Source organism: Photinus pyralis, unplaced genomic scaffold (genome assembly GCF_008802855.1).
Source record: "Photinus pyralis isolate 1611_PpyrPB1 unplaced genomic scaffold, Ppyr1.3 Ppyr1.4_LG6, whole genome shotgun sequence".
Classification (NCBI taxonomy): Eukaryota; Metazoa; Arthropoda; class Insecta; order Coleoptera; family Lampyridae; genus Photinus; species Photinus pyralis.
In genome coordinates, this window is record NW_022170663.1 from 19,647,017 (window position 1) to 19,673,221 (window position 26,205).

The following is a 26,205-nucleotide window of genomic DNA, read 5'->3' on the forward strand; positions in this document are numbered from 1 at the left end:
ACCAACAGTAATAAAACACCATTAAATTTGAATGACGAATCGATCGACCTTGTCTCAAATATAACTATGTAATTTGTGTACATCATTTATTATTTTTTCTATTTTTTTTTTAATGAAAGCACTTACCACAAGAATAATGAAGAAAAAGTTCCCTGCTTTTATTGACATACCCATCCCACGCGGTTTATTGTGAATTACAGTGCTCGAATTGTGCTTTTGAGTACATTAACATGTCATTTCGATTATAGGCAAGGTGAGGTCGTTGTATCGGAAAACTATGTAAAGTACATCCACTACACACCACAATGAACCGTTCTAATAGAAATAGAAAATCCGAGTTGAAAATTAAATTGCCAACAGTCCGAGCATAATTCTGGTAAATTCAACGAGTGCGAATATATTATAGATTAAGGATGCTCAGATCCTCTATAGTTTTGTGTTGTTGTCCGTCCGTCCGTCACTGCTATAACTCTTCTTAAAAGTGTCCGATCGTGGTGATTTGATTTGGTGTACGGGTGCTGGTAGGTCGCTATTGATTTTCAGGAAGCTGGCTCAACAGGAACAAAAGCTATAGGACTTCGAGTGAGTCGGGAACAGGAAAAACGGTGGGCCCGATATAATAGAAATCAACATATTTCATTCCCTAGGTTATGTATTGAGTTCGGACTTGAGCTAGATTATTCCCTATTGCTCTTAAGGTGCGAATTAACATGCGAGCATGTCGCGAATCGAGCACCGAACGAGCGGTTCGCGAACTGCTTTTTAGTTCGTTTTTAAGTTTTTATTTCGACGAGCAATGAGAAGCGAGCAACGAGCCGTAGGATAAACACACTTCGCTGCGAACAGCGACCAAACCTGTACCATTTGTCAGCTATGTCTTCGCAGGTAAATTATTGTGAGTTAGCTATGAGTAGTGCAGTTATAGTGTTAGCTTGTTGCTCGAAAGAGAAAAGACAACGACGTTGGGGTCGCACTTATCTATACAAAAAGCGACCCTAGCGTGGTTTTAGTCTACGGTGCTCGTGTCCCGTGTACGTGTACACACAGCTTCGAACCGCGCAAAAATAAGCCAAACGGCGTTGCGAGCGCAATACGAATCCCTTTGTGTTCGCTCAAAAAACCGACAGGAGATGGATCGCCGCGATCGTCGAACGAGCGGTTCGTGAATAGCTCGTTCGCCGCTCAAAACCCCTGATTAATGCGCGAATTGCGCTCGCGAACCGCTTGTTCGATGCTTGATTCGCGGCAATTCAATATAACTCTTCTCTGCGGTGTAGGTCAAAATGTACCCAAAATTATTCTTTACACATGAATTTGTAGTTGTAAAAGCTTTCAAACGCATTATCTTGATGCAGAAAGAGTATATCGGAGGCATATTTGATAGCCGTGTGTGGTTGATTCAAATCGTTATTCAGGCACCAAGATCGTTGCGAAAAAGACTAAGAGCATTATCTCAATGCCCAAGACATGAATTTCATGCATTTTTGGGGACCACATTGATTTTGATCCAAACAAGTTGGCGCTTCTACCGCCGGTATTACATACGACGGCTAAATGTTCCGGCCAGCTATCTCCCGACCAGAAGATAGCTGTCGGTTACACTATGAGGTGTCATACGACTGCAAAGGCAAACCAAGTCATGGCTAGCTATCTGTGTGATAGCCATGACCACATAATGTTTTTAGTAACTTTTCAGACGTGTTTCAGCACGTACGTTGGTAGTATATCGAACTAGAAACCAATGTTAGGCGCAGACTTCCGCTTGGCGCTGTCATATAATTTGATATAAACAACGCAATGATTAAAAATCCATTGAACTGATGGAAATGTGTTCGATGACAACTCACTTTGCGCGAATGACAGGTGTCTAATCGAATAGGCAGCTTATTGGCTACTATCTGTTAGCTCATAGATAGCTGACGGCTATCTCGATAACTACTACTTTTTGTTTGGCTGAGAGCTAGCCTGACTTCGTAATACCGGCCGCTAATGTATCACACGCACGATGTATGTCACATATCCGTAGTGTAAGATTCTTACACTATGGTGTATCGTGATCACACGCCAATACCAATTGTAAACAATGCCAATACCCAGTCAGGATCGTAATCCAGGATTATTTCGAAGAAGCCCACACTCTAATGAGATCACGGGACTTACGGTTGTGAAACTGACATGAACAATGAAGGCAAACGAAGTACCTATAATTCCACTATTAATTAATTTTGGTAATTTACTTTTGTGAATCACAACGGCAATTAAACGATATCATCACAGCCCAGTAATGTTGCTACACTTAACGTGTAAAAAAATGTATAGAAAGCATAACATCTGTTGACCTGCAATCATCATTTTCTTTGTGCGCTTCATTATAGGTACATAGGTACCGTAATTAAATGGTAGCCATGTGCTGCTTGCTCAATTTAAGAGCAAACAAATTTCCTCTGGCTCTACTGATTTTCTAAATGGTTTGCGAACGTAATTGCTTAGGCGCACACGTTCTTTTCTGTTCTGTCATGTTTAGCAAAATTTATTAGATTAGGTACATTTTATGTACATACGTATATGGTTACAAAGTCGGGAAGAGTCTAATTTAAAACCGCTGGAGAAGCTAATTTTTTATCTCTTAACGTCTAAAATGCTTTTGTTGCCCATATCTGAACCGGTGGATAACCTGTTGCCGCAAATAAAAAAAAATGTGCAACTGTTTAGCTGTACCGTTTGTAATATTGCACAAGATGTAATTGAAGGATTAACTGTGAACTTTTAATTATTTCTGCCGACTGCGAAATATTGTAAATTATATAGCCAACATGCTCTCCTGTTGGAGAAGTGGACCACAAAAAATGGAATTCCTAGTTTGGAAGCTAATTGTTTTTCCATCTACCGTTTTGCAAACGGGGTGTTTTGTACTCAAAAGGCACTGTTAAGGTCGATTCGCATTTTGTAACAGTTTTAAAATAATATTAATATGTCTGTCCATATTTCAATTTCCATCTGTATATTTTCTAAATTTTCTCGAGTCATTGAATGCGACCAATTTCTAGTTACTTTTGCATTTCTGTGTTTGCCTCTTCAATTTAACTTGTCTTTTTGTCGTTAGAGGACATTTAGTTTGTCTTGCTTTTTTTATGTTAACCATTAAATTACCTTATATGGTCACGTATCAAATACTGCTCTACTATTCGTCATAGATAACTAGCCGTAGCTTTGGCTTGGGTAAAATTTCGAAACTTGTAGCGTCTTCCAGCAACCTGCAATAGAATTGGTCGTGGTAAATTCCCGAATTTGGGTGTTTGATATATTTTCCAATGGTCGAATTGATTTAATACTTAGCGGAAGCATCTTTAATCAATCGATTACCCGTTGTGCCGACAATTTGCTTTTGGGGGGAATTGAGGTTACCGATGTTCTTTTTTCTATTGTAGGGAAACAAATACCGACCATATACCTAGTAAATTTTGAAGTCATTTGGGACGTATCCAGTTCTTTTCTTTTTGGGTACTCTCTGAATAATAGGTTAGCATTATTGTGGGTTATAACGTAGTCGTAATTAGGTTACTTTTTAGAGTCTTTGCTAGGGAGTTAATATTCAGCTGAATCCGGGGAAATAATCGGCCTACTGCAGATTAGTGTTCTTTAAAACATCCCGTAGAACGTAGATCGTGAGAGAAATATACCTGGAGCACAAGCTTTGTTACCTCCGTAGGAGTTATTTTTGGTTACACCAGGAACCTGTGTAATAGTCAGAGTGCCTGCTGACATAAAGTGCTATTTATTAATACCCTCCTGTAACTTCTTGTATCGCTTCATTATGGCGAGTCTACCACTTTTTCTATCTATGAAATTTTTCGTACTCGCGGCGTTTCTCCTCCATTTCTTTTCGAAAATACTAAATTTTATATCGTACAAAATTTATAGATACTGTGTTTCTAAAAAGTTTAATCGAAAGAGAACCTTGTAAAACCCCTGAAAAAACAATTGTCGGACAAAAATGTTGGAGCGTTAAGGGTGTCTACCGAGTGAAACGTGCAAAAATAATTACTCAAAAAAATTTATAGATATCCAGCTGATATTAGCAACATTTCTTGAGAATTATGTCTATGATGATATTTTAACATTGTCCGACCAAATACTTATACTGATTTTGCAGTCCGACGCGCGAAAATTGACATTTTTACGAGGACCAAAAATTTATTAATACTTGTCGGACAAAAAAAAATTAATATCTCTGAGGAACGTACTTAATACGTGGTACAAGTGTCCGACGAATATATCGTAGCCAAGGTAAGGTAGTAAGTAAAGAGTAAGGTAAAGAGCTCATTACTACGATTGACTTCAACACCTCAAGCTACCGATTATAGTACATCATTTCAATTTTAATTTCTAGTAATTATACTTGTCGTTGCTTAGCGGTACGAGGTGTCACATAAGTTCAGGGGTTGTTGGTGGGTTAATTTTTGTGTTAATAGTTCATGGGAGGATTTCATTTTTTTTTTCATACTCTGGTTAATAAATAATAATTTTTCTTGTGGGTCAATTGCTGACTCTTTTTATTTTGAAGCTACCTTTTCTAATTCCGGTGGCTGCAGATAAAATTGTTAGTGGAATTAGGTGGCGCCCGAAAGACTTGAATCGAAGCATCTGTAAGTATTAGTGGCGGAGATTTACTTGACTTTCTTTGACGTGACGCTAAGCTAATGCTAACGTTCTTCTATTTAATCTGAGCATGATTAGAACAGATGCTCCAGAATAAAAAATACAATCGCAACCATCCTAAGAAACGTAAACGTACAGTGTGAATTGGCAGCAAGTAGGTACGTGACGTTGCCGATCCGTTACGTGACGTTGACGTTCCGTAAAATGCGAATCGACCTTTACTCTCTGTTTATCAATTCAATTGGAATCCCAAGGTAGAATTTTATTTTGCTACTAGATATTCCTTCGCGATTTCGTACGTTCGATATTGACGGATATATGATAATGGAAACCCAGCGTACAAAATCACAATACATCGGCACGGTACGACGCAAGTGAGTTGGCGCATGTACCGACTGGTACACAAAATAGCAGAGTGCGACATAAACGTAAAAAGAAGTTTTTAAAAAAATCCTGGGAAGAGTTCAGTAACGTACAGAAGAATTTTCTATATAAACAAGATGTCGTTTTCTTTTTATCCGAATGTTAATTCCGATCTTATTAAAAATTTGAGCAGTGATCTCGGCAGTGATTTAATTGGAATTTATGGAGTTGGATTGAAGCCATCGGCTCTTTCAGGTTTATAAGAATTTTAATTCATTGTTATGATTTTATTGTTGTATCGGAACCCAGTTGTGCTCTGAGAGAAAATTTAAAAAGAACAAGGAAACTAAATGGTGTAATTTGAGCTAGATAGGAGGTGTCTAATTGGTAGAGTGACCGCATACCATTGCGCACAGCAGCATACAATTCTGCTTATGGCCCTTGCGCAGTCTGACGGCAATAGGTAATAACTTTTATGTCTTACTAACCTATCATAGCACATTTTATATCTGTGATACGCGGGCATAAAGTACCACTTTATGCCCTAGGGCATTAAGTATCACTATAGTAACTCATTCAGACTTAAGACTTAATGACAAAACAAACAAATATTTGCAGGTCATTGAAAATTAGAAACGTCAATTGTTAATTGTCAATACCTACTAAATCACAAGATTGGCCTTATTTCGTATAGTTTCTGGAACTTCTTGCTCATTCACGATGAATTGAATTATTTAAAATTACGTTTGACGTTTGGATGGTTTCAATCACATTAACAAATTCGAACCACGCATACTCGATCAAACATAATGAATTATTTTGTAAACGAATTTTGACGAAGAAAACTATTTGTATGACATAAAATTTTGTATGTACCACGGGCATAAACTAATGTTTATACTCTCGGGCGACTAAAAAGCTCTCGGCCCATAGGCCCTCGAGCTTTTTAACTCGTCGCCCTCGAGAATATAAACATCACTATTATGCCCTTAATACATAAATAACTATTATTTTTGTGAATACCTTGTTTCAACCCTCCGTTTTCCAACATACATAATTTCTCCATTACTACTTAGTGGTACAATCGATATACAGACATTCCGTTCCCGAGATATTCGCATTTGAATTTCTATTTCGCATCAGGTATATAAGCCGTATTTTTCATGAAAACTACGCTTAGAATTAGTATGACCCTCTCCCTGAAAGCCTTTGTTTTGTGTTCATTTTGGAAACTGTATTGCACTGCACTGCAAATTAAAACCCCAGCTTCCGAACTTCGGTAGGTAATACCACAGTCTAGTTTTGTATCGAGACTGATGGTATTTCTTTACAAAAAGAAAACTCGGATGTACGTGCTTACACACGAAGTACCTACCCAGTCGATAAAGGGCGGTGAGTTTAAGTGCCTCACATCTCCCCTACTGAATGCGTCGCGACGCATCGATTGTATTGCACCCCATCCGAATCTGCATCAACACTCTCAACGTTAACTTTCCAGTTTGCGTGAGGGTTCATTTTTCGTGCACGATATGAGGTTGAGACTTGAATTAAATTTCATTAACCGACGCCGTACAAGGGTCAGTTGACATTGATAAAGATTTATTTTAAAAAAACTGCGTGTTCATAACTTTGTGTCGCTTTTTATGAGCAGGCAACAAAATTGAGCACGCGAGGCTTCTATCTAAAGTAGCCTGCAGTGGTTTACAAATTGTTAATGTTATCTAATGACAGTAAAACAATCACACACTCTTCCTGAATGTAATTGTAAGTCATTAGATACATAGTTCCCAAGATTCTAATGCAATTGGCATATCGTATTGGGTAGAGCTAGAGAAGTAGGTAGTAGGTAGAGAATTTAGGTCAGGGATAATAACATCGATGATAGGTTTCTGATCGAATTCGTCCACCCTTTTGCTCATTAAATATGCATTACGTTTATTTTTCCTGTTTTATATTTCAGCAACACGATATGCATTAAGACGTAATTAAAGTAGGTACACCCTGCACACAACTTTTCGTCAAAAAGTATTTTTGGAGCTTCTCTAATTCACCGTATTTCTTTTGTTACAGAGGCAAAGGAGTCGTAACTGGAATGCTCAAAACTGGCAAAAAGAGTCTGTACGTTTTCGATCGTGATGGGCAGCATCATCACGTGTCACCGCCTTGTGTTCTCGATTTTTACGTACACGAGTCCAGGCAGCGAACGGGTCTAGGCAAACAACTTTTTGAGCACATGTTAAAGGTAAAGCAGCCCAATCTTTCAACATTTTCGCATTTTAAACAAGCGCGCGCCCGCATTACCCATAATTAGTCACGACGAGAAATTAATTACCGCCGAGGGGTGCCTACAGGTGCAAAGGGCACCAGGCGAAATTATTTCTGCACGACACGTCGCTCCAGTGTAAACCCTATCTTCGCGTGCTGTGGGCAATGATTGTTTTAAAACAGATTTTAAATTAAAGCAATAAAAGTTCCCTAACTCGCGACCTCTAAGCTACTTATGATGGCAAGGATACTGTGGTACGGATTCGTTCTTCTACGACGATCGAGTTTTATGGACCCTCATTTTTAGTGATGTATGGCACGCTACAGTTTATTTGTTCATCGCGATTGATCTGAATGGATTTTTTCGAAAATGTAACCATTCTGTCAAAGTGAGATTTAAGATGAGGAACACATCATTTTTGTGTAATCTTCCTAGCCATGAAAAAAGACGAAAAGCACTAGTTTTTAACTCTCAGGCAGCTTTAGCATTTAGGGTGGATTTATACAATCATTAAGTCACTATCATGAGATCATTAAGAAATAAATAACCAATAGAACAAAGGCTTATTGTGCGTCGGTAATCAACGAAACCATACAGTGTTTTCTATAGGCTATTTTTTAATGATAGTGAACTAATGATAATGTTTTTATAAACTCACCATTATTTATTTATTTTTTTTAATTTATTTATTATCCCTTTCTTGTTCTGTTGCGCCCAATTACAGAGTGACCCGCATAACGCTTTTTAGAGGTCCTCTGCAGAAGGACTTAAGTTGTTCTATCCTATCCTGAGTAAGTGTTTCTAATTGTGGTAGCGGTTTGAATGCGCCAACCAAATGGCATCCCTATTCGATATTTCATTGTTTCCATATACATAGGGATTTCCTATGTCTACTTTTAAATGACAAAAATCCTTCTGAAAGACGCCTAATTTTATACAACCGAAATAACATACGCACGCATTATGTATTGACATTCTAGATTTTTTTAATAAAAACGACTGTAATCGTATGCTTTTACGTTATGATGAAGAGATATTAAATTCGGTCGTTATTTCCCTTAAGTTTCTTATTGGATTCTCTCCGTTAAAATTGAAAGTTGTTTACGATGTCTTGTGTGGATCGCATTTTTCTCATTTAAAACTGGACATAGGAAATCCCTATGTCTACTTCTAAATGAATATCACTGTATAGTCCGTCAGGCTCTTATGGCAAATGTATTAGAATATGATTTGTAGAAAAAGGGCAGCCCGGGTTCGATTCCCGGCCGATGCAGATTTTTTTAACTTTATATATTATTTAGCATTTCTATATTTCGCCAGAAAAATCATGATCGTTGATGTAGCAGGTCCACAAGCCCGCAGAATCTGCTATACTTCTATATAAAATGAATGTATGTCTGTCTGTATGTTTCTTTTATACCTTCCTAAACCGTTCATCCGATGGCAAACTGGTTGGGCGCAAAAAAACACTTTCGCACGTGAACGGGAAAAACGAAATTTTACGTGTTACAGTCGAAACTCCAGCAGATAGAGACTTGATATTTAGAACGTAGGTTTCTTTGAAGGAGTAAAGGTGTACTCCGAAAGAACATCCCAAAATTACGGGAACGACTGAAAAAATAGTATGAAATATCACAATAGTGTTAATACTGAAGCGTTTTATGGAATTATAATATAAAAGGTGTCCCAAAATGCACGCAAGAAGTAATTTTGAGTAGAAAACAGGTTAATGAATGAATGAATGAATTATGTATGGTATAGCATATCGGGCAAGTGCTCGCCACGACTTTGTTGGCATATATGACCTCTTTTGATGAAATTTCACATAACCGTTTGATATAAATGTGGCTGAATTCAATTACCTCGCCTCGCTCCCAGAATTCCCTCGGACGTGAGGCGATCCAATCTCAGACCAAACCAGATCATTTTGGACCAGAGACCGCAAATCTTGATCTATACCTCACTTTGATTGAGGAACGTTGTGATTGAGAAAAAGAAAATTGGCTTTGTGGGCATCCATTACTTGGGGTGATTATTTATTATATGTACGTTAAAAAAAATCGATTGCGCATGCGCACACCTAACTTTTTCACTATGGATGAATTTTTCTGAAATTTGAAGCAAAAGTACGATTCTTACAAAAATAAATTAAACGAAAAGTAGACTGTAAAACCCTAATATTCTGAACATTTAGCGGGAGAAGCAAATTCAAATACGTGTCAAAAAAATAGGTTGCGCATGCGCGGCACATAACTCTTGTTTGTGGACCTTTTTTTCTGAAATTTTAACTGGAGATTCTTTCTATACAAAGTGTTGTGGGCTGACTATATGCAGCCGGCGTCTACCATTAGAAATAACAAAAACCGAAAGAAATATATCTCTTAAAGTGGTTCACTGAGATACAGCATCAGGTATAAAAACCAGAAATTTTTGAGCGCGTGAGGCAATCCATGATCCGACGAGCGTAAGTGTGTGTTGCTGCCTACGAAGGTCACTTTAAAATCTTGGGCACGAAAATAAAAATTTGATATGAGAAACTATCCGGGTCGCACAAAGGGTTTGCATAAAAACAATTAATTGATTGACAATAACGAACATTTATTCCAATACACATGAAACAAAATCCATGAAAGAAAGAAAAGTTCGCTTGTGCTTGTTTAGACATAATACCCTGCACGCAGGTGGTCGATAATTAAAAATTTACTTGCAATTTTTTTTCTTTAATAATGTAAATAATTTGGCCATGAAAGGGTTGCGATATTCAGGCGCACTTAACAATAACACTCACTGATATCTTCAGGAAACTTCACTTCGTTAATAAACTGAACTCAATAACTCGAATTGACTTGATAAGTAACTTTTTTGCAACCTTTTGATGAAGGTATACAGCCCGAATAAAGCGATTTTTTTAAACTTTTAACGCGTGATTCTGTCTCTAGTCTCTATGGCATTTGGCAACAATCTTTGCTATCAGGACAATTATTTTAATCAAATCTTGTATACCTGCATTATTTGTCAATGGTGACGCATAAAATTGTAATTATCATTTAGTCTTTGCAATTTGTATCGCTGTCTTTTTATTAATTTAAGCCATTTCACTCAGCGCCGGATTAAGCTAAAATGCGCCCAGGGGCATTTTCATAGACGCGCCCCACACGCACACCCATCTCCCAACTCACCTAACCATGCATAGTACCTTTACAAAAAAATTAATACAGCGAAAATATTTAAATTTATATTTTTTTGCACATTTATTGTGATAGGGGAGTAATAAACAAGTTATCAATTACACAATCACAAGATCGTAAATTTTTATTGAAAACATCACAAATCATTCAAAATCATACATTGAACTACTTTTCTCTTGTTTGACAATAGTATATTGAAAGACAAGTGTTACAATGCGACCTATTGTAATACGACTATTTTGTGGCACGAGTGGCGTAGCGAAGCGGAGCCACGAGTGTCCACAAGATAGGAGTATTACAATAAAGCATTGTAACACGTGTTTTTCATACTATTTTTTCTATTTCGGGGCTTTAATTTAATTAAAAAGTAATTATGAAAAACTACAGGAAACTTTAGAATTAATATGTCTTAAGTTGGCAACACCATTTACGTTGACAAATTTTAAGTTGGCGGCGTAGATAAACATAACATTGACATTTGGAAACTTTAAATTCCGTGAATGTGTAATTTTTTATTCGTAGATAAATTTATTTATGGTGGATGTGTAAACTGCTGATTTGGAATGTATTAAGTTCTTCGTGTACCAAAAATCAAGGAAAACACATAAATTTTACGTAATTTGATTTCACATGCATCTGATGATTTGACGTTGACGTCTTGGCGAACTGCCAACTTAGAGATGAAAAGTTACCAAAAACAATGTTACCAATGGAACTCATTGAAACACTGTTTTTGTCGAAAACAGTTGCACAAAATTCTCATTGTAACACCGAAATAGAAAAAAATCTTTCTATTATCACATCTGTATCTAAAGTAATACGGTTTCATACGGAAATATGTTTTCGGAACTCTCAGTTTCAGATTCATTTTTTGTATGATCCTGATCCGCTGCGAAATACCCATGCTAAGTATAATAAACAAATAGGAAAAAGACATACCTTTTAAATGAGTTTGATCTACACCAGCTTCAACTACATTATCAGGATTATTAGCAGCAACACCATCTCCCAGGATGGCTGCTGTTGATGTTGAATTTGAAGGAGCCCCTGCATCCTCGTTTGAAAAGAAAGCACTTAACCATTGAATAAAACTTAACGTAGGCACTTTAACAAGAAATTTTTCTAATTTATCACGTTTGTCTTTTGCAAGTTTACGCCGTTTAGCACCACTCATATTATGCAAACTCATTTCGCTAGCCGTTGATTTAGCTCGGACTATATGTCTATAAATTTTAGAACTTTTAGAACCAAATTATAATTCCACGACTGTACCGGTACCTACGCGTTAAAACTTTAAAAGAACGAAAAGGACGAATTGGTTGCCATGTAGAGTGATGTGATGTAGGACTTATAAAATAATTCTAACTCGCTGTGTAAGAAGAAAGTCGAATGTATTGCTTATTTCGTCGGTCATTTTCAAAACAAAAGCGCATTCATTCGCTTTTGGCGACATTTGATACATAATACCTACGTGTTATTTTTTATAAATGAGTCATGTATGTGTGCTGAGCGTGCGAGACTAGTCAGTAGCCAGGTTTAAATTTCAAGTTTTGTTTAATATTTAATAAGAATTGATATGACTGATATTTAAATGTTTGTTAGCTACCTAATATAGTAACACTATTTGTTCCAAATGTTGCGCCCCTTTTCAAAATGCGCCCTGGGGCAAGTGCCCCATTGTTAATCCGGCGCTGATTTCACTTTATATGCAAATTTTTAAATTAAGGGTTTTGAAACGTGCCGATTCATCTAAGTTTGCTTTATAATCTTAATCACTTTTATGTACACCATTTACTAATTAATTCGCTTTTCACTGTCGGTATAAAATTAAAGCTAATAGCATTGAATAATAAATCTGAAATTCAATGCTAATAGTAATGACTGGGGATAAATTTTAAATAATAAATAAATTAAAAATTTTAAACAGTTATCTTCAAGAAATGTTCATGGTATTAATGAACGCAACTCACTGCAATTCATCCATTCATTTTAATTTAACCTAAGCCCACAGATATACGTAAAGAACAGATTGCTAACCATAATGCATAAATTGCTTAACAGATTTATCCACTTAATTTAAATCACCTATCTCCTTAAAAGAGCCCTCTATTTAGGAATGTTATTACCACAAACAGTTTAGTACTTGGTTCTTGAAGACGGTTGAAACATTTTCTATGCATTTAACGGTAGGTGTCACTGTAAAAGTAATGTTTTATCTTTTTCTGTAGAAGGAATGCATGATATGATGCATGATCAAGTCGACTCGGTTGCGCTTATCTTATCTACGCCAATATTCGTTACGACGGATATGATATTTAACTATTTATAAATTCTTATTTACTACAACTCACTTTTGCTATAGCATTTCGAGTGTTAGACGGAGAGCTGGCTACGGAAGAAAGTGACTTATCCCTACATGGCTGATTTTTTGTCAAGTATGCTGATACATAATGAAGTAGAAAAAGTCATGTCTGCCAGCGAAATCCCGTGCCTTAAGGTTGGGGTTGGGAGGGGTGGTCAAATAAGTCAAATTTTAATAAAACTGCCGATTTTCTGACTATATTTACCTCTGGCGCCTTTATTTTGAATCGGACGCAAAAAATCAATGAAATGTACAGCTTATCAAGGTACATCTTTTTTGTATTTAACATTTTTCGCTATGATGCTTACTTTTCGAGAAAAGTGCAAATTAAAAAAAATTATAAAATCAATAGTTTCTTATCAATTTAAAATTTCTCAAAAACTAAGAAACTCACAAAAAGATGTAATTGATTTTTATGTGGAGTTTTGTATGCCACATTTGTCAGTGTGTGAAAAATGATTACAAAAGAGTTTTTGTTATGGCCCTTTTAAACTGTATGCATGTGGTTCGTTTCTTGTGAACACGATAACTCAAAAACGCCTGAACCGATTTTTATGAAATTTGGAATGTTTATAGGATTGTATAGGGAATGGCACACGACCTATTTTGGTTTCGGTCCGTTACCATCTTCAGGGTTTTTGAGGGTGTTAAAAGTTTAAAAGAGCCATAACGGCGTAAAGACAATTTTTGTAATTTTTTCGCATACACTGGCTAAGGTGGTACAAAAAACTCTACAAGAGAGTTCATAACAATTTATTTGTGAGTTTCTAAGATTTTGAGCAATTTTAAATTGAACTGTTAAACTCTTTCATTTCATATGTAATGGGGGGGGGGTCTATTTTATATGACAACCGGGAAATCGCTAATTAAATTGGAGCTAATTGTTGGTCAGAACTCATTATTAAGATGCGACAAATCTACTGTAAACTCACCTTTCATTAGAAACGTCCCTCTGTAATCTACGCGTAAGGGGTTGGCATGGCAGCATTCAGTCTGACTGGTCGTCTTCCGCACCAAAGGGTCATGTAAACAAACATCGCGACTGCTTAACCGCGATCCTCGCTAATCAATTAGGTAACTCACCGGGGGGCGTTAGCCCCGAACTGTCACTAAGCTCTCCTGGAACTTCCGAACACTCCTGTTGGTGATTGGGGTTGAATGCGTCGTTGGAGATGGCTTCCTGAAGGGTTAAGATGGAGCTCATACCTATTTGGGAAAGGGTTACGCCGCGCGCACGTGTATTATTTAGGATACACATCCCGCCTTGGCCCTCTGACTAGGACCCTCGGCCAATAGATCAGTAACGTCGATCTATGTCACTCATTGCCCTACCTGGGAACGACATCCAGGTCGAGTTCACCCCCGAACTGTTTGTGTTAACAATGAGGCCTTTATGTTTCGTATTGGGTCGACACCATGATCCACTCGAGCGAGTAGATCACTCAGCGGTATAATCAACGGGAGCTACCCGCGGGACCGCGTCATAGGCACATGCACATAATGCACTCTAAAAGCCTAGGAATATATCCGGATATCTGCCAGGGGTTTTACCATAGCCCAACAACAATGCACGACCAGCACGATGGCCTGCACAATACACTCACCACCTACACGTGGGAGACACTCACCACCTACACGTGGGAGACACTCACCACCTACACGTGGGAGACACTCACCACCTACGCGTGGGAGACACTCACAATAAAGAGCTATTACACCAAACTCACTAACGTCCGATGCTCTACCTAGCATCCCTTATACGATCGTGACCAGAGCGCGTACGCAACTTAACTGCCTTAACACGATCCCTTAAGACCCTTGCACCCATATGTGCAGAATCGCGCATACTTGACCAGTCAGCTTGCCACATTTATCAAATAGGGGTTGCGTTGACATTTTACTTTTTCGTTATTAAGGACTACCCTAAAATATGGTTCTTACACATAATTTCTCTAAATTTGCACTTTTCTCAAAAAGTAAGCTGCATAGCAAAAAATGTTACATATAAAAAAAAGAAGTGCATTGATGAGTTGTACAAAAAAGTCTCATTCATTTTTTGCGTCAGATTCAAAATAAATGCGACAGAGGTAAATATAGTCGGAAGATCGGCAGTTTTATTAAAATTTGACATACTTGAGCGCCCCTCCCAACATTAAGCCACGGGGTCTCACTGGCAGACATGACTTCTTCTACTTCACTATGTATCAGGATACTTTACACAAAAAATCAGCCATGTAGCGATAAGCCAGCTCTTAAGACTATAAAGGCTTATTTTCCGATTTGTTATTTATTTTACCCAAAAATTGTTTAAATACGTTAAACAATGCCATTGACTAATACCCCCCCCCCCCACCCCCCAATATTAGTCAATGACAATACCCAAAACGAGCTTATAAAGTTTGCGTTTTTTAGAGAACGTTTGAACGAAATGATATAGAAATCAAAGAAATCAGTATAAAAACCATGTTGGTTGAAAGTACGAGGGTTTTTACAAAAGTTTTAAATTTTAATAAAACACATTAGATATTTGTGAATGCTTTTTTGATAACAAATCTTAGGAGTCCTACAGGAACTAAGTTTTGATTATTCAAAAATATACTATATGTTCGTTGAAACTGTAAAAATTAGCAATAAGTTATTCAGTCCCACAGATGTAACACCCCGAAAAGTAGTTTTATTTAGGGCCTGATTAATCTCGGATTGTCTGAACCGTTTCAATAATACATTCCTGGAGGGATTTCTACAGGCTCTGGTGTGTTTCGAGGATCCACAATTTCTGGCAAATAAACCCCTAAAGCAGATCTAAACAAGTAGAAACGTTTTCGCCCTAAGGCGAGTAACTTCAGTGCATTTTCCATAAATTGATCAATACTACCCCAAAGGCCATACCTATGTGCGCTATGTTTACTAGAGGCATATATGGTTAAAATTTTAAAGAAATATCTTCATAAATAAGGAAGTTGACACTTACTGCGCAGTTGATATTGCGCGTCCTGCGCATGCGCTTATTAATCTGATATTTACAATATGCAATACGTTCGCTTTTACTATAAGCATCTTTGGTTAAAATTTCAAAGAAATATCTCCATAAATAAGAAAGTTGGCATTGCGCAGTCTGCGCATGCGCACATCTGATTTTTACTATATGCGATATATGCCTTTACTACAAGTATCTGTGATTAAAATTTCAACAAAATAATGTATTAATAAATAAAAAAATTAACAGAGAAAGCGGCTGCAATAGCGCACCCAACTTCGTTCGAAAATGCGCTAAAAAGCGGCAGAGCGTCTCGGGTGACCCTACGGCGTCATTGAATTTGACCCAATTCTTATAAGCTTTTTACAACCTAATTGTTCCGCAAAAGATATTTTAACCACAGGTTCATGGGTAATTCCATAATCGGTATATTTTGAAGATGTAAATCAGGCATGTCAAACACGCGGCCCCCATGTCGCTTGTGGCCCACCGTTCTACAATCTGCGACCCGTCAGGATGTTCGCAGATTATAAAATTGAAATATGTAATTGAATTGTACCGCATGTTCTATTTTGGTTGAGAATCAGCTGTTTTTAAAGATAGTTAAGTTTGCGATTTTTCGCGACCCTGTGTCACTTTTTTGTGAAACTACAAACAAAATCAATCTAGCTACGTTTGTTTCTGGGATACAAAGTTGAAAACGAAAGGTTTGACTTTTTGGGATGATATCGTATCTTACTATCCATGTAGGATAGAAAATAGGTAAACACTGTTTATTTTAGACACTGTTACGTAGAATCCAGTGGCGTAGGCAAAAAAACTTTTGGACCACCGTTTCTGAGGGTCTGAGGCCCAAAGTTGGCATTTTTTTATATGTGACACCCTGTATATCTTAACGTCAATTGTTTGCAGTCCTTTTCCTGATTACATTTATGCATCACACAACTGTATATATTTTTTTTAGCAATGAAAATCAATTAAAACCTTATTTTTACTGTAATCAAATAGTATGCCATGAATTCATGGAGATTTTGTTTTGTTTATTGTATCCACGGTAACTAAGGCATTCGATACCAATCAATAAAAATGGCTGAAGGTAGAAATATGCCATTTCAAAATTTTGAGAAATATGATAGAATATATAATTAAATAAAAAATATAGAATGATACATCAATGTAATCACGAAAAAGAATGCAAAAAATGGACGTTAAAATATACAGGGTGTTACATTAAACAAATTCCAAGTTTGGGTCGAATCACAGAAATTGTTTTTGCCTACGCCACTGGATTCTACGTAAAAATATCTAAAATACGCAGTTTTTATCTTTTTAGCGCATTTCCACAAAAATAAAAAAAAATGCGCTATTGTGACCACTTTGTCCGTCCGTCCGCTCGTTTTGAGACGCTACTAGTTTTTTATCTTAAGAGCTATTAATTGTTCTACTTTTTTCGCTATTTGGTTCGTTATGGTGTCGAGTCTTGCACCAAGGAAGGATTTTTTTCTGTACCGCTTACAAAAAAAGTTATTGTAAAAAAAACAAAAAAAACCGTTTTTTACATGTTCCATAATTTTACACTTTTGCCGTTTATTAACGATCCTAGAGATCGTTTATAATTTTGCATTGCTGTCTGTCGTCTGCCTGTTGGTCTGTCCGTCTGTTCCTTTGTTTGTCTGTCCCTCTATCTGTCAGTGTGAAAGATAACTTTGTTTAGAACTGTCCGATCGCTTTTACATCTCCGTTAGTTATGAACTGAATTGCATGAAATTCAATATGGGCATAGCTTTAGCCATACAATACGCAATGCCAAAAGTTGAATCGAATCGATTCAAAATTCACAGTGCCCTTTTCGCATCTCGACCATTTATAAACCGAATTGCAAACTTTTTTAATTATAAAAGTATTTAAATGAAATTTGATACATAGCCACTTGGAATAAAAGCAAATTTAACGCCAATTTCAAAATTTGGTTTTGCGCATGCGCAGTGTCGACTTTCTTATTTATTTACAATTTTAACAAAAGTTGCATCTTACAAATAGGAAATGAATGCAAGTGGAAATGCGCTTTATGTAAATCGTTTACGATTACTTTTTAACTTGTTTGTATCTTACACTGTAAGTACGTGTACATTTTCTTGAGCTGGTACTAATGATTTTATGATTATTTCTACTTTTTCGTTTTATTGTATTATTATTTTGTATACTTTTTATGTTAATAATAAGAAATTAAAATTTTCTTAATGTAAACTTTTTTGTGATGTGGCCCGCAGCTATCTGTGGAAACCTTAAAATGGCCCTTGATGATAACATTTTTTATTTCCGCATTTATCTTTTCTAACTTTTGGACGAATAAGGCTTTTTGAGATTGATATATTTCTGGGTTTGCTATTTCAGCAGCTAATGGACCATATTCTTCAATATCAAATCAATAAGAATTATACACCACAAATAATCTTCATGTGTAAATAAATTAAGCCTTTTCATAGAAAGTTTTTATTATTAGGGAAATAATATTACAAAGACAGTTATCAGTACCGTAGTTTGAATATCGAAGGTGCAGTTCAAATAAAAAATGCCTTATTATACCTGAAAAAATTTAGGAACCTTATTTTTTACACAATCCTAGTACATACAACTACGTCAACTGTTTATCTACCTATTAAATAGCAAAGGAATAAATCTGTAAGTATTTGCACTTGATTCGCGTACTCAACACCAAATAAATAGTTAAAAAATTACTTAGTTCAGAGAAATACTGCGTATCTGCCCCACTGACCTAAATAAAAATAGGGGTCAGTGATCTGCACTTGTTGATGTACTCATAATCCACCAACATAAAGAGGAGAAATCTGTAGATTATTGAAGAATGAAGATACCTACGGTGGGTTCGTTCATTCGTTGTACCCTGTCCTCTAATAGAGAAAATGAATACTTTCGAAATTTGCATTAGGGATTGCGTCTTTAATAAAGCAAATTTAATTTCCTCAAATTTTTCCTACTTGTAGGCAACCCGTTATACTTATTTGCATTACAGCTGCGTTTACTAAATTTCCATTTAGTTAGCTTAATCTGTTCTTTACGTATATCTGTGCTAAGCCTAAAGATGTAGCTAAAGCAGGCCTTCCACGTGCATTCATTTCATCGAACTTGGAGTGTACACTCCTGCAAACAGACCAAGTTCGAACGTGGAAGGCGTCATCGAGCAAAGTTTGCATCGTTCTTGGTGCGGAGCGAAGAGTTTTGCCAATCCTATTCTTGGCGCGGAGCGATGCTGGGCGCGCGTGTGGATGTGGTTGTCGCTCCTGGAGTTAAGACATAAGTGAGATAGATTTACGCATTGTAGTATATGAGCACAGACAACATATACTACAGACGGTCAATCTTAAGGGGAAAAAGCACGCCAAGTTTTGTTTCAAATGTCCCCTTATTTAAAAACCTGCTATCCCTCTATTTTGCTCCATCTATTAGCGCATACAACAATGTGTTGGTTCTTCTACAGATTTCTTATTTTGGAATGGTTTTGCAAATTGTCTAGGGAAAGAAGTATTGACACTTTATTGTTAGAAAGCTGTCCCACTCTCGCAAGAAATCCCCATATTTACATCTGGGCGAAGTGCTGATAATCTTTGCAGGTACACATACAAAGCAAATATCACTTCATATTCGCAATTACGTATTACTCGTTGTCTTTGGGTGCATAAGAAACGATATAACTTGCACCACTTTTCGAATTCTCGAAAAAAGTGTAATCTCCGTGTTTTTTTATATACCTACGTACTCTACTTGCCTACTTGTCTCTCCGTTTGTGGAATAAATCTTGCAATCAGCAATTTAACTTCATTTAACTTGGATAAAGAAAACCTAAACGTAAGCAATTTTCGAATGAATATTTGCCTCATCATATGTAATAAATCCCATTTGAGGTGTGCAATTATCGGTCAATTACGGCGGTAATTGCATTGTAGAAAACGAAAGAGCCCTGCGATAATTGCACATTTCATGGGAATACACTTAACAATTTGATAAGTAGGTAAGATGAGTTTGTAATGTTTATTCGGGAAATATTCCCCCGAATTACACTCGTGCATCAAAATAAACCTGATAATTTTTAGCGCATTTTCCAACGAAATTGGGTGCGCTACTGCAGCCACTTTCTCTGTCCGTCCGTCTGTCCGTGGCCTTAACTACTCCTACAGTTTTCAAGATATTTAGTTCGTTCTTTTGGCATTCGGTAGCGTATCGCTCTGGCACCTGAGTCAAAGAAAATCTTGACGATTGAACTGCGCATTCGCAGGCTGCGCAATGTTAACTTTTTTATTTATGAATATAATTTTTGTTGAAATTTTAATCACAGATACTTGTAGTAAAGGCAAATATATCGCATATAGTAAAAATCAGATGTGTGCATGCGCAGACTGCGCAATGCAAACTTTCTTATTTATGGAGATATTTCTTTTAAATTTTAACCAAAGATACTTATAGTAAAAGCAAACGTATTGCATATTGTAAATATTAGATTAATAAGCGCATGCGCAGGACGCGCAATATCAACTGCGCAGTAAAGTGTCAACTTCCTTATTTATGAAGATATTTCTTTAACATTTTAACCATATATGCGTCTAGTAATGAAAAACGTAGCGCACATAGGTATGGCATTTGGGGAAGTATTGATCAATTTATGGAAAATGCGCTGAAGTTACTCGCATTAGGGCGAAAACCTTTTTACTTGTTTATTCAAATATCTTATCAGTAAAAAACTGCGTTCGGTTATTTTCATAATTTGTTAAAAGAGCATTTTGATGAACTTGTGCAATTACCTACGAAAATTGTCACAAAGCAAAGTTTTAATAGCGATCCTCGAGATGGTTTATAGTTTTGTATCTATTACTGTCTGCCGGTTTAGTGTGTTGTCACTTCACTCAACGAAACCATGTGTATTGTATGCAAAAAATCCCCTGAATCCATAATGACAGTCTAGCTGACCGGAAACTCCGGGAACATATTGCTATACACAAGAAAACGAAGAAAAAATGGGAAAATATCGTTTTTTCGCATTTAACTTAATTAGGTATCTCGTTAACTATTCCTCTTACGGAAAAAATGAAAAGAGCGATTTTTCTATCAGATACAGTTGGTATGATTTTTATTAAACAGAGTGCCAAAGGGCCTATTATAAAGTTAGTTTCTTGTTCTATTTCTGGGGTTTCCACTAAACTAATTCCACAGTCCGTCGATTTGCAAAACTCATCGGGACAACAGACAATTGTTGGAATAGGTTGTTTTACGGTTCCACCATCCATAAAAATATTGAAAACGCTCTGGGAGTCATCCAGTTTGAAAGACAAAGCATCGAGAAGGGCGTATCAACAAAAACAAATGTTAATTTTTGGGATTACTTTTTTTGTATTTTTCCAGAAAAAACAATAACATTTAAAAATGAACGGTTCTGTACCAACTGAAAATTCTATTCGAAACAAATTCATTTCTATGAGCTCGAGCATTAGTTGGCGAGATAATTGGAAGTCAAATGCGAAAAAAACTGCATTTTTCCATTTTTTCTTCGTTTTTTTGTGTATAGCAATATGTTCCGGGAGAATCCGGGCAGGGAACTACTTAGAATACACTTGGTTTCGTTGTGTGAAATGCCAACATCCAGTTTAGAATACTTTTGGAGCTAATTGGCTGGACTATGTTGACCCTACACATTGACATAAAATAAATAAAGTTCGTTAAGTGCTCCCTTTTGTGATGGTATTATCACAGATCATGGTATAATAAAAATCACATATACATATAGGTAGGCAAGGCCGTGCGAGGGGGAGGGGCGAGGCGGGGCCCAAGCCCTGGACGCCAAGTCTGGGGGGCGCTGAAGTGAAGTCGCCCGTCGTCGCCTTCGTCGGGACTCGGGAGCGTCAAAGGCGTGAGTGAAAGATTTACCTCGAATTATATAAACGAATCCGTACATACTCTTGTTTCGTATTTTATAAATTCAGAATCAATAAAATTTAAAAATTAAAAACTGTCGCGTTTATAAAGTCGCCGGTAATTCCATGGAGTTAGGAAATCAAACAAAAGCGCCTGCATTTGCCATGTTTGATCTCAAATTGCCATGGCACCACTGATTTTCTTAAAAGCGCCAGTTTTTAGTTATCCAATTTCTTGGATTCAAAGTTCAGAAAATTAAATTTTTTTCCCTACAAAAAACCTAAATAGACTTTCTCTCTAAAATAATTAGAGAAGTCAATAATCAGAAATGAAAAAATTACTATTGCAATTCCTATGGTGCGTTGTTCAAGTCACCACCCGGTATAATAATATATTTATTATGGAAAAACAAAAATTATGTTTATTATTCTAATAAAATCTTTCCTTGTCCAACCTCATAATTTTATATGTGGAGGCCAAATTTAGTTTCCGCCCTTGTATAACCAAATTCGCCCCATCAATTTTTTAAATGTTTGGAAAAGAGAAAAATGAAGAATTAAAATGTATCCTTTTCATGTAATTTATGATGTTATACAAGTGAGCGGTGAGCGCTTATCTTATCTACGTAAAGGCCGGCGTTGAAGCCGAGGAAGTAAGGTTTGAGTATATGTATTTTATTTTTACAAAAATGACTCCATCTATTACACACTTTTACCACACACAACAGTTTTCTGTGCGTGTACCACATTTTACAACAAATTATTTCGACTGCTTCAAGGTAGACAACACACTAACCGTACTCTATTAGGTGTTGCGTTTATTTCTATAGCATTGCATTGACCGTCTGTAGTATATGTTGTCTGTGATATGAGAAACCGAAAACGCATATTGTTTTCGCGTGCACAATCGTACCTTTATTTGTTCGCCAAGTTTGTACGAACCATGTGCGAACGTGGAAGTGGTGTTTCAACATTCTGTTCCAAGTTCGAAGACATGGTGTTAATTCAAAGTTCGATGGAATGAATGCACGTGGAAGGCCTACTTAAGGTGTCTAACGTACGTATCACTCATTCAATCTAACTTAGAATGTGAAATCGAAAACATTATTGTTGTAGGGAATATCCCGTATCTTATCGTTGGTTGTTTGAATCAGGAAAATTTCAACGCACTTAATTTGCGTATTATTTTCTTTCAGAAAGAAAGTGTTGAACCAGCAAAACTGGCAATAGATAGACCAAGTGAAAAACTATTGTCCTTTATGACCAAACATTATGGTTTAGAGGCTCCCATGCGGCAAATGAATAACTACGTTGTCTTTGATGGATTTTTCCCAGAGGTTGGATCTGCAGATGTCAATGGCGATACTCCAGAAAAGTAAGTAGCTAACAATGTGGCGAATGCCACATAAATATATAATTACCTACTACATTTGCTAATATTTAACCATGGTGACAGTGGAACTAAACAAGCAGCAAATGGGCTACAGACATATACCGGACCTTTGGGGAGATATGGGGCGCCCAGGCCACCTTGTAGCATGGGGCAGGTAATTAACTTCCATAAAACTGTAACCAATGTAACACACTAAATTGGGCTTATCTTTCAGATAATACATAATCAATCATCAATACAGTCAACTGAAACGGCAGGGTAAGTATCAGAGTAAATTGTGCTTGTGCATGCACTAAGGGTGTGATTCTAAATAGTGCTAATGCGCCCGCATCACCAGCCGATACTACTAACCCAGTCCAATCTCCTATTGAACAGTCATACAGGTAATTATTTTAGCATGAGTTTTTATCTCTAGGTATAATCATTTAGTGACGTTCCTGCTCCAACTACTCCCTCCAATATTGCGTATCAGCAACCTCAAGCACAAGTTGATCCCCAAGCTCATTTTTATCAGCAACCTAATGTCTATCACCCTTACCCTCAATCACACACTTTCAACCCACATCCAGTGTATTCTCAACCACAAATGTACAATTTACAACCATCATATAGTCCCACAAACTTGCAGCCCTATCAGCCTGCATCCCTTCCTGCGCTTTATGCACCCTTACAGCCTCAACCACCCCCGCATACACCCGTTTATTCGCCGTATGTCCCACCACAAGTCTATCTCCCTCCTCCTTCGGCAACATATTTACCTCCCCAAGCCTCTTACACAGCACCAGCTCAACCAACTGTATACCAAGCGCCCGAGCCGCAAATCTATCCCCCACCGATTGCCCCAGTCCAATATCCTTCTACCATTTCGCAACCGAGTCAGCACTACCTGCCACCAGTTTGTACTCCAATTGTACCTCAACCCTCATCCGCTGTCGAACCGGTTATTGCACATCCCACACCTCCAGATAAGACACCATCACAACCTCAACAAACTACCCAAGCGCAAGAAGCTCAACCTTGTCAGCAGTCATTCAGCACGGTTTCCTTAACAAACGGGTACCCATCACAAACTCCTCCCGCTCCCAGATCCAGCTTCGTCACGACTCAACCGTACAAATATTACGACAGGTATAAGCGTTACATCCAGAATACGGTGAGTGCACTTTTTGTTTTAGCACGCAGCAGGTTATGCAAACTGAGTACATTGATTCCAAAGTTGCTCATTCATCTCCTGCAGGGTAAGTATTACTAGCCTTAGATAGCAGATCCTTTTTTATGTAAATTCAAAAATATAATATTACACAAACACTTCTCTGAACACCAAACAAAACCTTTTGTTAAATTCATAAATATAATTAACAAATTTCAGAATGAAAAAAAAACAAAAAAACAAAAAAATTAAATTTAATAACAAAATAATCCTGCAAATTACCAATAATAATTAAAATCACTTAAACCGCCGACCGTAATGCAGATGTGTTATATAGTACATCTGCCAATTCTATCGTTCTCCTATTAGTTTCGCTTCCCACCGTTCAAACTACCAAATCTTACTATGCAACGGACACGTAGACCACTGCGATAATGCCTGCTATTACCTTTTGCGCAATTCTCTGATAAGCCAACAATAAATTTAATTTTTACCTAGGTATACATTCTAAATTCGGCCCTTTTGCAAGTGTTGGTCACTTTTTCGATTTTAGTCTCGGTGTGTTTCTCCAATTTAATTTTGTTTTCTTGTTCCAAATTTTCGTTCATTCTTTTCATCTGTTTCCGTTACAACTTCCGCTTTTAAGGTTAAGCTTTTCCACAGATATCATTTACACACCCATAATAATTCCAAGTTCCTTTTATGCATACAAAAAACCTTTGAAAAACACTTTCTTTTACCACTTAAACGCAGCAGCTTTTTCCACTGTCTATTCCTCCCAAAATAGTATGCTAGAATCGACTCGTAGACCACTGCAAGAAAGCTCATTATTCCTTAGGCGGGTTTTCACACTGGTGTGTCCGAATTATCAGACATCGTTTTCTTGTCTAATGAAATGTTATGAAATATGTAGGTATGTTCTTTGCATTGTGTCTTATGACTCACGTCTGATGCCTGACCGTGGATACTGAGAAAGAGAAGGACGCAGCGTGACAGCTGCTCGTGATGTAGGCATCGATGTATAGAGTGCGCATGCGTGCTCTCATATGATAGAAGCAGACACAAATATTATATATTAATTATGGGTAGTCTTGACTTAATTTTTTTAGCAACCCATTTGCAATGTGTTTGTTGACATATCAAGATTGCTAAAAAATGTATTTCACTCAGTAAAAAATGGGAGAAAATCGACCTTATGTGGGACCTTACATCTTATACTATAAAATGAGACGCTTATTGTTTGTTTTACTGCTTTATTCCATCTATGATCTATGTGGAGCTCCCCAATTGTTTAAATGCGCGTTTTTCTAATAAATCCCGGATAATTTAATTTGTGTCTCATTCTGACCCCCGTCCAAGATATGTAATCGATAAAACAAACTTTTTAATTAAACCACATGATGATTATACTTAGAGTTCGGAACACTAACAAGCTTTTTAACTTATTAGAGACACGCTGGTTACAAATGAGCAGTCTCCGCAAGGACATTTGTAAGTTGGCAGTTTAAATTTTTATTTAATATTCATAAGCCATTTTTAGAAGACCTGCACCTTACACACAGAGGTTAGTATATCTTTAATAATTAGTAATTAATAGACATACCACAACAGCTCAAGCCCAGGCCAAAGTGGAGACTATCAACAGCAACCAGTAAAGTATGTTACCTTATGATGATCCAATTGCTAATATCCTCTCCTTCTCCTAGTGTGACTCCTACTCAAGATCAGTCAGGTCAACTGTTGTGTCAAAGCACGCCCCTTCAGATCCAGCTGCCGGGTACGTAATCCCCCTTAATTTGTCGTATCTAAGATTTGATCATCAATTGACCTGATGTATCTTGATCACGTTTCTCTTTTGTTGACTAATTTTAACTTATTTTACGCTTCCGTTAACTAAATCTTAGACTTTTTGGTTTTTTAATT

At 37.0% G+C, this 26,205-nt stretch overlaps 1 protein-coding gene across 3 annotated transcripts in view; it reads left to right on the forward strand.

Annotated features, from left to right (window-relative positions):
• The window catches only part of LOC116175155 (alpha-tubulin N-acetyltransferase-like), a 50,235-nt gene that overhangs the window by 23,798 nt on the left and 232 nt on the right, over positions 1-26,205 (forward strand). Inside the window, exons 1-12 of one of the 3 annotated variants that reach the window (XM_031493270.1) lie at positions 22,593-22,796; positions 22,856-22,879; positions 22,936-23,114; positions 23,196-23,286; positions 23,347-23,390; positions 23,447-23,515; positions 23,562-24,260; positions 24,308-24,370; positions 25,732-25,773; positions 25,823-25,846; positions 25,894-25,938; positions 25,989-26,059. In XM_031493270.1, coding sequence (XP_031349130.1) covers positions 22,764-22,796; positions 22,856-22,879; positions 22,936-23,114; positions 23,196-23,286; positions 23,347-23,390; positions 23,447-23,515; positions 23,562-24,260; positions 24,308-24,370; positions 25,732-25,773; positions 25,823-25,846; positions 25,894-25,938; positions 25,989-26,059 — 1,384 coding nt within the window. In that variant the 5' untranslated portion in view covers positions 22,593-22,763. Of the gene's footprint in view, positions 1-7,092; positions 7,265-22,592; positions 22,797-22,855; positions 22,880-22,935; positions 23,115-23,195; positions 23,287-23,346; positions 23,391-23,446; positions 23,516-23,561; positions 24,261-24,307; positions 24,371-25,731; positions 25,774-25,822; positions 25,847-25,893; positions 25,939-25,988; positions 26,060-26,205 lie in introns of those variants that run through there. The other 2 variants (XM_031493269.1, XM_031493271.1) reach the window with 2 other exon arrangements.